General features: G+C 37.3%; 3 protein-coding genes across 7 annotated transcripts; 1 reads left to right on the top strand and 2 right to left on the bottom strand.

Moving 5' to 3' along the window:
* Nucleotides 1–2850: 2850 nt before the first annotated feature.
* Nucleotides 2851–3527, top strand: LOC116029503. Its single transcript, XM_031271555.1, has 4 exons — nt 2851–2856; nt 2905–3034; nt 3119–3220; nt 3320–3527. The coding sequence occupies exons 1-4, from the start codon at nt 2851–2853 to the stop codon at nt 3520–3522; spliced, it is 441 nt and encodes a 146-aa protein (XP_031127415.1). The 3' UTR covers nt 3523–3527.
* Nucleotides 3528–4082: 555 nt separating this feature from the next.
* LOC116030553 (presenilin-like protein At1g08700) lies at nt 4083–7823 on the bottom strand. Of its 4 annotated transcripts, none has more exons than XR_004100424.1 (5): nt 7623–7823; nt 5826–7423; nt 5057–5172; nt 4301–4487; nt 4083–4217 (listed from the first exon to the last, which is right to left on the bottom strand). XR_004100424.1 is itself a non-coding variant. In XM_031272838.1 (2 exons), the coding sequence occupies exon 2, from the start codon at nt 7378–7380 to the stop codon at nt 6094–6096; it is 1287 nt and encodes a 428-aa protein (XP_031128698.1). In that variant the 5' UTR covers nt 7381–7471; nt 7623–7823; the 3' UTR covers nt 5822–6093. The 4 variants fall into 4 exon arrangements, 1 of the variants encoding a protein (XP_031128698.1); XR_004100423.1 differs by having other exon boundaries at nt 4301–4477; nt 5826–7471; XR_004100422.1 differs by having other exon boundaries at nt 5826–7471.
* Nucleotides 7824–8356: 533 nt separating this feature from the next.
* LOC116028747 (aladin) lies at nt 8357–14991 on the bottom strand. 2 transcript variants are annotated; one of them, XM_031270560.1, is made up of 15 exons: nt 14781–14991; nt 14620–14675; nt 14364–14522; nt 14052–14166; nt 13835–13934; nt 13564–13737; nt 12560–12618; nt 11658–11745; nt 11438–11513; nt 10958–11057; nt 10017–10068; nt 9459–9596; nt 9192–9279; nt 8926–8993; nt 8357–8716 (listed from the first exon to the last, which is right to left on the bottom strand). In XM_031270560.1, exons 1-14 carry the CDS (start codon nt 14836–14838, stop codon nt 8931–8933), a joined length of 1326 nt encoding a protein of 441 aa, XP_031126420.1. In that variant the 5' UTR covers nt 14839–14991; the 3' UTR covers nt 8357–8716; nt 8926–8930. The 2 variants fall into 2 exon arrangements, with proteins under 2 accessions (XP_031126420.1, XP_031126421.1); XM_031270561.1 differs by having other exon boundaries at nt 8357–8790.
* Nucleotides 14992–15089: the final 98 nt, after the last annotated feature.

Below are 15089 nucleotides of genomic sequence, written 5' to 3' on the forward strand. Positions count from 1 at the left end.
GGGGGGGGGGGGGGGGGGGGGGGGCATGCATAAATGTTTATTATTTGTTTCCACCTACCAAGTGTTGTTATTGTTAAATATGCACTGTCTTTTTCGAATGGGGACCCTCATATGTATACTTTAGTCTTTTTATTTTGTTTCCTGTTACCAAAGAATGAGACCAGTTGCTTTATTTTTTGAATTTTGTACGGTGCTTTGAGGTTTTGAGGTTTGGACAGTTTCTTAGTCACTTTATTCTTTGTGTTTAAACAATTAGGTGGACAAAGCTATACTTTCTCTCTTAAGTTAAGACATGGTGGTAGGATAAATCTGTGTAACCCACCTAAATACTTAGGAGGGAAAGTTACTACATTTTCTGACATGGACTCAGATGAATGGGGTATAATGACACTTAGGGAAAAGGTTGTTGAATTAGGTTTTAATAAGGATGATAATCTGAGGTTTTTTTCTTTGGGTGACAAAGGACTATTTGAGTTCATGATAGATTTGGAGACATGGAACTTAGTAAATAATGTGGTTAGACCTAAAGTTGTAGAGATATGGGTAATCCTAGGGGGTACTAGGGATGATGCAGATGTAGCTGGAGATGCAAACATAGATTCTGATGAAGAAGGAGAAGGTGTTGGGGGTAGTTCAGATGGGTATGATTGGGAAGAAGGGGAATCTGCAGATGAGTTAGAGGAGTTTGAGGGAAGTGAGTATGAAACTGACAAGGGTGATGACCAAGAGTTTGCTAAGCATGTTGATCCCCAGGTTGAGTATGGAGGGGTTCAAGTTCCTACAAATGTTGAGGCTGAAATGCAGGTTGATCCCCAGGCTGCTGATGCATTGAATCTGTCAGATGATGGGGCTGAATTTCAAACTACTGCTAGGCCTATTCCTCAGTTACCATCTCCACTATGGTTGGGTAGGACATTTAGTAAAAAAGTGGAGTTCAAAGATGCAGTGAAGGCATATGCAATCCAGTATGGCAAGGAGTTGAAATTCATGAAGAATGACAAAGTGAGGTGTGTAGCTAAGTGCATGCAAGAGGGTTGTAAGTGGCAGGTTACATGTAGAATTGAAAAGGATGAACAGAACTGGCAGATAACTACTTTTAATGACAGTCATGAGGGTTGTCCTTGGGTTCATGACAACAAGTTTGTGACCTCCTCTTTGATAGCAAAAAGATGGAAAAATGAAGTAGGTGGGAACAGTAATTGGACACTTAGGGAGTTTAGGAAAAAGGTGTGCACTACAGAACATATTGGCATAACTAAGAGACAAGCTTTCAAAGCATTTACCAAGGCAAAGAGTGAAATCAAAGGGGAGTTAGAGGAAAATTTCAATAAAATTTGGAGTTACTGCATGGAAATTGAAAAAACAAATTCAAAGACTACTTGTAAAGTGGAGGTGTCTAAGTTGACCTATGAAGGGGGTAAGAACAGATTCCTGAGGATGTACTTATGTTGGGCAGCATGTAAGGAAGGGTTTAAGCATTGTAGAAAACTCGTTGGGGTGGATGGTTGTCATCTTAAGGGTAAAGCTGGAGGGATGCTACTGACTGCAGTAGGGGTTGATGGAAATGAAGGCATATTTCCAATTGCCTATGCCAAAGAGACTCTTGGTGCTAGTTTTTACATCTGTTGAGAAAGGATATTATTCGACCTTTTCAAGCAGATTACACCTTCATGTCAGACAAGCAGAAAGGACTTATTCCAGCCTTTGAAGAGGTGTTACCCCTGGTTAGCCATAGGTATTGTGTTAGACACCTGCATGGTAACATGAAAGTGGCTGGATTTGGTGGGCAAGAAATAAAGGATGCACTTTGGCAAGCAGCAAGGGCCACTACTGTGACCAGCTTCACTACAGCAACGATAGAGCTTAAAAAACTGGATATTGATGCATTTGGATGGTTAGGTGACAAACACCCCACAGAGTGGAGTAGGTCTCATTTCTCCCCAACTCCAAGGTGTGACATGCTTGTAAACAACATCTATGAATGTTTCAATGCAATGATATTGTATGCAAGGGATAGTCCACTGATTACCTGCCTTGAGATTCTCAGAAAACAAGTGATGATTAGGTTGTTTGAGTGTAGAAAACAAGCTAGTAAATGGTCAGGACTATTATGTCCAGTCATAGCAAAAAAAGTAGAAGTGTTTGAAAAACAAGCAGGGGGATATTAGGCTTATCAAAGTGATGAACACTTGTTTGAGGTAAAAGGACCTTATGACTAACACCAAGTGGATCTCAATGCAAAGACATGTTCTTGTAGAAAGTGGGAACTGACAGGCATACCATGTAGGCATGTCATATCTGCCATTTGGATGAAGAAATTGTCAATTTATGACTATGTAGAATCATGTTACAGGATTGAAACATATCTGAACACATATGCTGGTTGTATTCACCCAATGGCTGTGTTTCATGATTGGCCAGTTAGTACTAAACTACCTCCACTTCCCCCACTATACACTGCCAAAATAGGGAGGCCAAAGAAGCTCAGGAAGAAATCAACTGATGAATCAAAAAGGTCAGAAACACATCTAAGTAGAAAACTTGTCAGTCTGCACTGCTCCAAATGCAAACAAAAAGGCCATAATCGTAGGAGGTGTCCTCAACTACCACAGAATGCAAGGGCAGTGCAGGTAATATAATTAACTGATGATATAATTTCATGTAGATATGCAAGTCAAATAGGTATCAATAATTACTTATTTTCATTGTCATACTAGGGAGAACAGGTTGTGGCAGAACAAGTTGTAGCAGAACAAGATATGGCAGATCTAAATGTCCAGTCAGAACAAGTTATGGCAGAACATATTGTTGGGAATGCATAGGGAGGCCAGGTAATATACTTAACTCATTATGCCAGTCAGAACAAGTTATGACAGAACATATTATCGACTTATGCCATTGTAGAGAGAGGTTGTGGCAGAGGAAATTCCAGTCAATACTCAACCATTGGAAGAACTTATAGATGATGAGCTACTTAGACTCTTTGACTGTCCAATCTTAGGAATTCCAAATATAGGTGTTCATTCTGTTAGAGGTAATTACATACTTCCATTTTACTATGAAATCTGTAATCAAAGTTCAATTATATTTACTAATTGGTTCCTATATTCCTCTATAGTTGATCCATTATTGAATGTTGGAGACAATATTATTGCAAATTCTCTAACCAATGCTCAGAACATGGCAGTTGATACTAGTCAAATGGAGATCATACCATCAAGTATTTTATGTTACTTGTTTAGAATTTTTAAATGTCATTTATGTTTAGGAATTCTCTGTTCAGCCTACTTACAATTACTTGGTAATTTACTTTGTATAGGTCAATTACAGTTTGAGGAAATGGATAACACATCACATCAGCAGCAGGAACAAAAGTCAACAAAAAGAAAGCACAAATCAAAGGAAACAAAGTCACTTGGACTCACTAAGTCAAGAACTACAGTGGCAAAGACTTACGGGACAAAATCTTCCAACATTATGAAGTTCAAAAATGACAAGTCTTCTGCAATTGAATTAGATTGACAGATCTGAAGTTGTGAACAATGATTTTTGGTTTTTTTTTTTTGGTACCAAATGTTGCTGTTTTGTGGCAAACAAACAAAACCTACTAGCCAAAACTAATGGTCATTTACTTTGTCAGAATTTGCTTTCCTTTATGCTATTTACATATACTTATCAAATGAATAACATCAAACACTATATTTCATTAAATGAGCAAACAACATTACATAATTTTGAGGATACTAACACCATTGCAGCACATTACATTTTTAGTTTTTTTTTTTTTTTTCCTATTGAAGCACAAGAGTCAGTATCGCCTCCACTGAGGCTCGGATCCACCACCTCCCATATAAAGAGAAGGGTTTGATGCCACTGGATTACAAGGTCCTTGGCACACATTTTTAGCTTTTAGAAAATGCCTAAGCAATAGGGAGCCTTTTCACCACTTTCACACTGCCACCACATGTACATTTGAAATAATACCACATCACAAACATCATTGACAGTAGAAACCAAACCATTACAACTCTACATGGACAATTCAATTTAGATTTCTTATCCCTACTAGCAGTAGCTCTTAATTTCGATTGCAGTCTCTCAATTTCTTCATCGTTCCGATTTAACCTTCGTAACAATCCGGGAATTATTGACTTTGATCTTGAACACATTGGTGGGTCATACCAGCTTACAAATCCACACCCACCAACACTCATTTCCTGAATCAAAATCCGATTCATAATCAAAACAAAGAAAAAAAAAAACAAGAAAAATCAAATGATTACAAGGGAGAAGTACTAACCCTATCCTTCGTACAAACCCAAAACCTCCTGCCCGGATTATCGTTCGTCCACGACGTTCGAAGCTGCAAAGGTTGGCTACATTGACAAATCGGAATCGTCGTTGAACAACTTCTTGATGAATTTTGACTCCACTCGCTATTAGTATTCACTGCAGATTGCATGATAATTCCCTCTCGCTGTTGAAAACTAGATCAATTTACGAAATGGGTAAATTAAATTAGGGCATAGGGATGGAAGACGCAGTGGGAAGCAACTGGGAAGAAGGCGTATATAACTAACAACCGGTGGGAATGTGGAGACTGAAGTGACTTTTATGCCCCTAACTTGGACGGCCACTTAACAGCCCATTTGACGGAGGACCACATCGGTCAAAAATTCAATACTTGAGGATTTAATCGGCCAAAAAGGAAAGCCGAGGACCAATTCGTTACTTTCACTATAGTCAAGGGACCAAAACGGTAATTAACTCTATAATGTATGTGTTATTTTTAATAGAGTCATAGAGATAGAGAAGAAGTGAATAGTACTATTAATTAGAGGATCAGTTCCCCGTCGGAAGGGGTGATTGTTTCGTTGAGTGGTTGAAACATAAGGTCACATAATTTATTTTTTTTTGTGCGATTTACCTTTCTTACGTGATTTGTAAGTTATTACATAAGAACGGATGCATACCCTCAAATAATAATTGTGTGTTTCCTCATTACCCAACAAAAAACAAATAAGAGGGCCACTCATTGTGTTTGTAATGCACTAACCATGTGCCATAGCCATATGCGAACCCAGCGAGAATTGCCATTGGACCTGTCTATATAACATATGATGAACTCAACACCGATGCATCCAGAACACCCTAGACAATCCTCATCCTATGCTGCATATCAAATTACATGATATATAGATGTTAAGTGGTATTTCAACTTTCAAGAATGACAGGAATAACCATCAAATTACATGATATATAGATGTTAAGTGGTATTTCAACTTTCAAGAATGACAGGAATAACTCAATCCCTGCTCGCATATTTGCAATTTACATCCTCTCATCCAACCCAGGGCAAGGCATTAAGAAGCCCTTAGGTTTGGGGTTCAAACTAAAGTGCTGTGCTGAGCTGAGGAGACAAAATCCATATACCCAAAATGAAGGAACTTGCATATCTGCATAATTTATCAGACATCACTCAACACCAAGCTTATAAATGTGAACTGACATGAATGCATTAACACACAGCCCTAACTACTGACTGAATAAATCTGTGTGAACAAAGAGAAGACATAACTCTAAGTTGCCTTTTTTTTTTTCTTCTTTTTTTTTTTTTCTTAAAAAAAAAAAAAATTTAATGTGAAGGATGGATAGACTAATTTAATGTACAACCAGACCCTCCCTATCTTATATGCATACTCACCTGTCATCAATAATATCTATTCCTGCCTTGGGTCATACAAACATCTATTAAGTCAAAAAAATTGAATCAAGCTTCAGTTAAGCATCCTTCTATATTAGCAAGGATTGCAACAAAAACTCACCAGAATCAAATTTGACTTCAATAGAATGCTGTACTATGAGATCACATGTTAATTTAAGCATCCATTCTGGTGCCATTGTAAATGAGATAATACTACTAGTATTTCTTCAGGATAAGAAACCAGTTCAAGAATCAGTCTTCCGAGTTCTGTCAATTTACAAATCATTGGCAATAGACTATCACCAGAGCTATCTCTTCCACCCTAAAACATAAATATCCTCAAATTCAAGTGAACTTGTTATCAGCAAAATAGCTTTGTGCAGCACAGGTCAGAACATTATCAGATTTGTTGAAGCACCAACAACGAAGGGCTCCATCAAGAGCCTTGTCAAAAAGTAAAACATAACCCCCAGAGCAATTGAAATTGGAAGTGCAGGCAAAGCATGCCGGCACACAGCTAACAGAATAAGTGTACATCCCAATCCACATATGATAGCAAGGTAACAAGCATACACTGTCATCAGATCAAACATTGCAGCCCTTCCTAGCAGCACACTGTAGAAGATAAAGTCCCCCAATCCAAGCCTGATCCCCCTCTCTCTCTCCTCTTCTTCACTTTCCCTCTCTCTCGTTTCTCTGTTTTCATTGCGCCTAATCTCCCCATTTGCCAATTGCCTTTCTGTCGAATTACTGCTAGTCATCAATGGAGACGTTTCCCCCGCGATTTCATACTCAGTTGAAACCTCAATCTCATTATTTTCATTTGGGACATTTATTGCTGAATGTGGATTGTTTCCACCAACTAAACCACTCACATTCTGATCATCGCCATCACTACTGGTATTACCAGAAATGGCTGTAAGCTCAACTGACCTTCCATTAGAAAAACCAGCCAGCAAAAGTCCAACCCCAGGACTTCTGCTCCTCTGAACTCTAGGCCGGGACTCATAAACTAGAGCCGGGAGTTCCTCATTCCGCGTTGAAGCCAACTCCACCAGAATTTTCAGCGGTCCTCCAGGGGCCAACACTGCAACCAAGTCATACAAAGCCAACATCACAAGGCAAACCCAAGTGGTCCACTCAGGCAATTTGGTGAACCACACAGCCACAATGATACCAACAGCCACCATATACATCTGGTTGAGCAGAATAGGCACCCCTTGTGCAAACACAGAAATGACTCCTACAATGCTGAAATTGAAAAGAAATAAAGCACAGGTGATGGCATCAACGGGGATGTTGAAGTGCTGGATAAGAGAGAGGAAGATGGAGCCACCCATGGACGTCAACACAAAGAAGACAGAGAATCGAACATAATGCTTGATAAAGTTTGTGAAGCGGAAGTAGTAGAGGGCCACAAGGACAAAGGTGACAACAGCAATGAGAATGACGAAGACCAAGGCATTGAGGAGAGCGCCTTCGAGTTTCTGAGCAGTGGAATCAGAAGGATTCTCTAGGTATACCAGATTTGCAGCAGTCTGGATAGTGGCGGTGGGGTTGGTAGGGGAAGAGAGTGAGTAAACAATGAGGACCACCAGAAGCATGCATATGGAGACCGGAGCCATCACGCCGGTAATCTCCCCTCCGATTGTATCTAAAATGCTGCCGTAATCCATTCCGGCGACGGGAAACTACGTAGATGAGGGGGAATCCCTCTTCCTTTAGAAAAAAACAAAATGGAAGGGGTTGTTCACTTCTTTATGCAACCTAAACACAAGCAAAGAAACCCTAGCTTCACTCGAATGAGAATACACATATACAAATACGAATACATATAAATTGGATTTAAGTGAATAGTAGCAGCGCCGAAGAGCTTTGCGCAGAAAAAATAGAGAGAAAATCGGAAGCTTGCTTTTACCGATTTAGGTGCGTAGGCGTAGCGGTGTCGGCGCCGATCAATTTCTGTGCAGCCGAATATGAAGGATGAGCAGGAATCTGATCGGAGAGCGCCGGAGCTGGTGGACCGATTAGGACTGGGAACGAGTCCCCGGCTATTCGGTAGAGAAGTTGCCACTTGCCAATAGTAAAGTGCCACACTTTCCAATTGCGGTCATTCCTAGTTTTCAAAGAAAAGAAAAGTACTGTATTGTTTTTAGAAAATTCTATGATCCTTACATATATTATATATTTATTAAAAAAAGTTTATTACATAGAACACATATATTATATTTATTAAAAAATGTTTATTTCATAGAACATATACGGAGTAATTACATAAAAAATTTAACAATTATCAAAATTACCTTTGAAACCGAACTACCTAATAACTGATAATTATTCTGTCACTTATTTCAATATTTTGCATAGTTTCTTCTACTCATAGCACCATTTATCAAAATATAAATCTAATATGGACCAATAGTTGTACGATAGATGTAAGTCTACTTTGCAAGGTACATCCATCATAATTTAATACTCTCCATGAATTCGAGTCCACCTTACAAGGTAAGACCCATCACAATTTACATACTGAATTTACACAATTCAAATTATGAACATTCTAAATTGCAAATATTTAATATATAAATTATAAACATTCAATATGTAAAATTGTGTATTTTGGATTTGGATCCACCTTGCATGATCGAATAATTTGCCAACATGGAGTGCCATACTTTCCATTTTATTTCCCCCAAATGGGATTTAACTCCGACCAATATCAAAGGAAAACTAAAAACCAACAAATATAAATATGTAATTATTTTCAAAGAAAAAGAGTAGCATACAAGGAATTAGTCTCGGAATGGTTCTGAAAGGAGAAAAATTATAGTTCCACAAAAAACTGAGCATACTTCAGCTGAATCAGCACAACTGTGAGTTGAAGCAAAACCACATTTCCAACTCCTTTACATTAAGGGCATGAAACACCACCTTCTTGCAGCACTTGGGATGTTTATCACTTCCTCTAGCTGCAGAAATAGCAATATTTTCCGATTGCCTCGACGTCTGGGTCTGCATTAGCTCATGCAGTACATTCAATATACGGAAAACTACATATGTGGGGGCAATCTATGTAAACTGCATCACTATAAGTAAAATCCAGGCAGACAATGAAATTAAAGAAAATCAAACTAGCAAATTCTCAGTTATCTTGATTTGCCGTATAATATACTCAAACACGTAACAGATAACATGGCATTGGCAGTAAAGAGAATGAGTACCTTGATTATGGAAGAACATGCGAACGAAAAATAAGGGGATATGTTAAGCAAAATCCTGTGCTCCAACACTGCTCAAGATATCCAAATGAGCAAATGAATCATTGCATATTCACCAACTGAGAGCTCAACAAGTACAATTGATTTTCTTTTAAAAAAAATAGCACACAATCTTTTTTTTAAGCAGCATGTCTAGCAATGATGCTGATGTCAAGACTGAAAGTTCCATCACATTAGTATCAGACAAACCGAATTGTAATTTGGCTTACCACTGAAAGCAATGGTCCCTGCTTGAACTTGTCATGAAATGAAAAAGTTACTGGCTTTGGGTTATCCCCGGGACCTCTAATAAAACCTCTGCATTAAATTGCAATTCTAGAATTAGTAAGAGATATCAATTAACATCAACAGATCTACAACATTTGACAAGTAAAATAAAGAGAAAGCATTCTGGACAGAAAATATAGCCAATAATGAATTGATAATTAGTAGTGAAAGCAGCAAGTCAATGTGAAACGAGAAAACTGCAAACCCACATCAAGGATGCGGAAATCAGGGGATTTCTCCTAACATCATATATTGCTATAAGGCCTTTGTATGCTTCTTCCCCATCTTTGTATGATAAAGCCAAACGCTCTCCAGAGGCATCCCATGCTATCTTCTCAACACCTTCACTGCACCAAAGAAAATACTTCCATGATTAACAATACTCCAGGAATAAAACAATAAATGTAGATATGTTGTGTCCAACTGTCCATCCAACTTATGAAAACACCACCCATTTCACTAGACAAGTTTTGACAGCATAATTCCAAGAGAAATCTGGAATTTAACCATTTTACTTTTCTTGAAACTAAATAGTAAAATTTGTCATCAACATTCCATCTACAAATATTAAATAAATACAAAAACCATTGATATTTTAGAAGAATTCATAGATTCTATGAATCTGACCAAGTATAATGCCATAGTCGAGACACAATTACACAAAGAACAAAATAGTGGCGGCTATCCAACTTGCTGAAATAGCTTAGAGAGGATAGGTAAAATATAGAAAAGACATCCAAGCCACTGTAAACCAGTGTTAAATGTACCTGCCAGTCAGGGATTGCATCTCTGGCAACTCAACAGGTATGAGATGTGCATCTGAAGAAGATCATTAGACAAGTGAGTGTCTATTCTGAGTTCAACCATATTCGACAAGAAAGCCTCAAATTGTTAAATTCATTCACCACAAAGTGATGTACTAAAGTCAATCCATTTGCAACAATCTATTCAGGTGACTTCATTTTTTGACAGTTCCTAGGGATTGTGGGAAAAGAGAAACAAAGATGAGTTCCATTCATCACACACCAGTTGCATTGCAGCTTACACTTATGAATTTGATGTATAAAACTATAAATTAACAGCAAACACAGACAAGTAAATAAACACAGAATGCATGTATAGTACAAGAAAAGCTCAAGAACAATTTTCAGACCATAGACAATTAAACAGAAATAATATAATATCGATAAGTGATTGGTCCAGCTAAGTTGGATGGAAACAGGCAGAGAAAAGAAGGATCCAAAATAGGAGATAAACGAACAAATACGAAACATAAATGTTTAATTGCAAATATTTTTTCTTTAAACATCATAAATATTAATTGTATACTACGGAGTATTTTCTTTTTAGGAAATGCATTTTTTATTTTTTATTTTTTATTTTAAGATTAGGGAAACGACTCTGAAACTTTTTACGCAGTTTCCATAAATTTTTGACAGGAACACCGAAAAGCTAACCCTTAAGAGTTCACGAGCATTGCTCCATTTAATTAGTTAAGCATAGAGAAAAGTGTTCTTTGCCCAGTGTTATCATTGGATTTCTTCCTCAAACTGTCACTTGTTCACAGGCATGGATACTGCAAATATAGACACTTCAGACACATAATGGACAAACACTATAAAATTTCTTCTCATGGTAGCTCATTCCGGGAAGCTATGTTGTATTCAACTGAATAAGTAACTAAGGAAACAGAAGAAGCCTAACATACCCAGTGATGGAGGTTTGGTGGCAAAGTGAATGGAACCTAATGTTGAGGAACCAGAAAACGAAATAAGTATCTTACTACCATCAGGATCCCATGCTGCTCCCTGCAAATAAATTTACAACAATTAGAACTTGACATACTGCCCCATTTGTCAACAGAACTTGTGAGTGAAATTTGAGGCTTCTGTTTAACTTCCTTAGAATGTGCCTATCTTAGAAACAGCATACCAGCTTGAAATTAACCATCAATTCTCCAGTGAAACTTAATACAAAGAATCTAGTTAGGTTCTAATGTTGATAGCGTACAACACTTTATGGACTTCTTATAAGTTTGCTCCAAATTCAAGTTCTGCAAAGTTGGTCCAAGAACCATCTTGGTGACTCCTTGTGATTAAATATCTTATAAAAAAATAGAAGCCTGACATTTTAACAGCAAACACCTAATCCTATTAACCATAGAAGGAAGGGCATTTTTGTGACTAACTGTGACAAAGCCATTTGTCGAAGACCATGGTTCTGAAGTCCATGTGTTCGTCTCCCAGAGATAAAATGTCCCATCACTGAAAAAATAAATTTGGGGTTTGTGGGGGAGGGGAAAATTAGCATCTTTCTGTGAGCTGTGAAATCTTTGCATCTTTCTTTAACCTAAAAGATTAAGCATAAAAACATTTATCAACATAGAGAAAATTCTTATAAGAAATTACAATTTTGCAGCAAAAAAATAATCTCCAGATGGCGACCATTTGAGCAATGATATTCCCCCTAAGCCACGCCGAATCGGTGTGCCCACTCCTGCATAACACATCAAAATTGCAATTAGTTAGAAATTAAGTATTTGTTTTATATAAGTAGAAAAGAGAGACAAAAAGTACATAGTGAAAGACAAGAACACCACATTACATGAGAATATGTGAAACCTTCATTCACAATCAAACCAAACCACGAATTAAGGCCAGACAGTGGTGCACTTAATTTAAGCAAGCATCAACTTGACCCTAAGCAATTGTAAATTTGTAATCCCTTTGGTAATTTGGTTCCTAGCATGGCTAGCAAATAGGTAAAGTGAGAAGTCTACCAGAAAAATATTCTGGGGCAAAAAAAAAAAGACACTGTTCATATCTGCCCAAGTTTTTGTTTCTTATACACAAAAGGCATCTAAGGAATTAATTAGTGCGTGAACCCAGATAGAGCTTGTTTAATCCAAGATCTCCTTAGTTTATGGTTAAGATAATACTTCACTAAACAGAGATATTAAGTATTTAACTTTATGGTTTAGGCCAGACAGTTTCTCTAAAAATTTGTTCTGAACAAATATAGATGTCAATGTACTCCTTGTTCTCATAAAATTGTGCTTTAATTTCTCATTACAAAGGAACTTTGTATTCTCTATAAACGGAATGTAAATGCCAATTTCCTGTGTTTGCTCTGCTCTTTGATGTTGATAATGAAAACAAAAATTGGAATGATTCCTCACATAAAACCTATAGCAACGAAGTCATGAGACGGGTCTAGAAGTTAAAAATTTTTAAAATACGGCAAATTGACTTAAAGCTGTGAGACATAAAGTAATGGTAATTATAAAAACCATAAGAGAATAAATAAATACCTTGAGCAACATCCCATACAGTGAAGGATGAGCTCTCAAATGAAGCTGATGCCAAATATGTAAATTTCAGTTAAGGAAACCAAGAACTTTGGTTTTATCATTATATATATATAGGAGACAATCCAAATACACCAATATATAATGTAAAGTTATCACGTTGCTTCCTATTATATAGTGACAAATATATGCAGCATCTTATATGATATTATTAGCACTGGACCAGAAGAATAACAAATTCAATGGCATGGAACCAGCAAAATGGGGAATAACTCACCAGATGATATAATCCTATATAAAAGAAATTTGAGGTCAGATATCTATCGAAAGCAGAGCAAATAAGAGGGCATACTTTGAATTACTAAGGAAGACAAGGAAACTCTGAATAGTGAATAAGTTCATTTTGCTTACACAATTTAGCCTATGCTAAGGAGCCTAGGATGAAATATCAAATATTAGTGCATGATCTGAAGGCCTACTACAAGTACCACATTGTATAAGCAATAATTTGAGTATAGTCATTCAGTGTCACTAGGTAATTAGACTTCAGTCATTCAGTACACATTTCCTGATCTAAAAAAATTATGTTGCAATGTTGCATAGATGAAAGCATTAAACAGGTCACCACTTTTGGTAAGGAAATGTGTTCAATTGAATCTTCTTATCTGTTAAGTGCAGCACGCAAACTACTGGGAGTATTTATTTAGCTAACATGAAACATGCCATACAACACGATCTATATTGTATCCTTTGTTCATTTAGTTGCACATTTTTTTAAAAAAATAAAAATAAAAAAATACAATGTTGTTATATTTATATCCCAGAAATAGATTTAATTAAATAAAAAAAATAGTAAAATACCAAGTATCCTGTAAATGCAAAAGAAAGTAAGAAACTGAAAGCAGCCTGACTTCAGAAAGGACAAAACCACAGAAGAGTTATCATCATACAGTATTAAAAGGAATATATAATGCATAATAATGATTAAAAAGACAGCACTAGGATATCTTCCGCTAGGGCTCCATGACAGTGCACTAACTTGTTCATCCTCAGGACTTCGAAGGAAATCCACAAGAGTCCACCTAGTCCCTGAACCTCTAGAGAGAGTGCCCAAGGTAACTCCAGTTCTCACTGAAGCTGCATTGCCTGGATATGAAGAAGCCCATATGCAAATGCCACCCCTATTCAGCAAAAGAGTTAGGCAAAAGAAACATACTGTTAAACAAAAACAAGTCAGTTGAATAGTAAATCAAGATGTGGCAATGCCACAAGACTGACTTGCATGCGACAGAAAGTGTCCTTCCACCATTTGGTCTCCACTCAAGTGTTTTAACATCTTTTTGGGATTCATTGATCAAAATGCAAGGATTCTTCCCATCTGTCAAATTTTTTTTAAAAGACAAATGTTTAGGTTCTCAGGCACAGAAATAAAGTACATGAGAGAAGAAAAGATAGGACATCTAGATATACTCTACAACTAAAAGTAAGTACTAACCTGAATCCTCATAATCACAGACTGTCACCTGGTGAGGTCCAGAAATAAATGCAAACATATGTTTGTGTTGGTGCCAACTTAGGCCACAAATATCAACACCAGGCAACAATTTTACCTACAAATTAATTATACACAACAAAAATGACAAGAATGAAGACAATTACCAATGACAGAATTCTAAATGCAGCATTTATTACACAAAACTCAGTATTTTTGGATTATTATCTTCAGGTATAGTATGATGTTCAAGAAGTTGCAAGCAGTGTTCATTAGGCTGTTATAATTATAACAAAAAGAAAAATGGATATTTACATCTATTGGGTGAAAAATATGGTTAATCGAACGGGTAGACACAGCCTTCAATGCTGCCCACAGAAAACCACTCTTCTGCTCTTCCGAGGCGAGCTGAGTGCTCACCCCACCACCGGACAGATTCTCAAATTGAAACGGAACCGGGCTGAACACTACTCCCTACAGTATGCAATAAAATTCGAATAATCACAACCTTACTCCTGGGATAACACCAATTCCTGATTAAAAGTAGTTGGAAATCAAATTGGGAACTTACAAGAAGCTTGCCGTATGCCTCCCTGGCACGATCCTCGGAGATTTCATCGGCGGTAACTGTAGCGTTTGAGAAAAAAAAGGGGAAATGTTAGATGGTTTGGGAAGGTGTTGGTGTACGTGGAATGCAGAAACTGAGGTATAAAGAGAGCGGTGAATACTTACTGAGGTCCCGATTGATTTCGCAGATGGTGACTGAACCTACCGGAGGAAACGACGGCATTTCGGGCTTTCAGGCGAAGAGAGTTTGAGTGTATGTACGGGTAGTAGGGTTTGTGGTTTATAAGTTTATTGTTCCCGCCAGTGTCTTACCTGTCTTTACACAAAGACTAGAAGAGGATTAGAGGATGGATGCCCGGTTTAATTGATTCAAATACAATGATGACCTTAAAGCTTTCTTGTGCAAAATGTAGTAGTGTACTAATGTGATTTATATATTCCGATGGTTCTTCGACAAGATTGAAGTGTGTATAA

Source organism: Ipomoea triloba, chromosome 9, assembly GCF_003576645.1.
Source record: "Ipomoea triloba cultivar NCNSP0323 chromosome 9, ASM357664v1".
In the NCBI taxonomy this organism is placed as follows: domain Eukaryota; kingdom Viridiplantae; phylum Streptophyta; class Magnoliopsida; order Solanales; family Convolvulaceae; genus Ipomoea; species Ipomoea triloba.

Coding starts and splice junctions, on each gene's coding strand:
- LOC116028747 (XM_031270560.1), bottom strand. CDS start 14,838: ATGCCGTCGTTTCCTCCGGTAGGTTCAGTCACCATCTGCGAAATCAAT. Junction 10,069..10,957: donor CACCAAACCTCCATCACTGG/GTATGTTAGGCT, acceptor GATCTTCTTCAG/ATGCACATCTCATACCTGTT. Junction 9,597..10,016: donor ATGCAATCCCTGACTGGCAG/GTACATTTAACA, acceptor TCTTTGGTGCAG/TGAAGGTGTTGAGAAGATAG.
- LOC116029503 (XM_031271555.1), top strand. Junction 3,035..3,118: donor AGGTGTTCATTCTGTTAGAG/GTAATTACATAC, acceptor ATTCCTCTATAG/TTGATCCATTATTGAATGTT. Junction 3,221..3,319: donor AATGGAGATCATACCATCAA/GTATTTTATGTT, acceptor TACTTTGTATAG/GTCAATTACAGTTTGAGGAA.
- LOC116030553 (XM_031272838.1), bottom strand. CDS start 7,380: ATGGATTACGGCAGCATTTTAGATACAATCGGAGGGGAGATTACCGGC.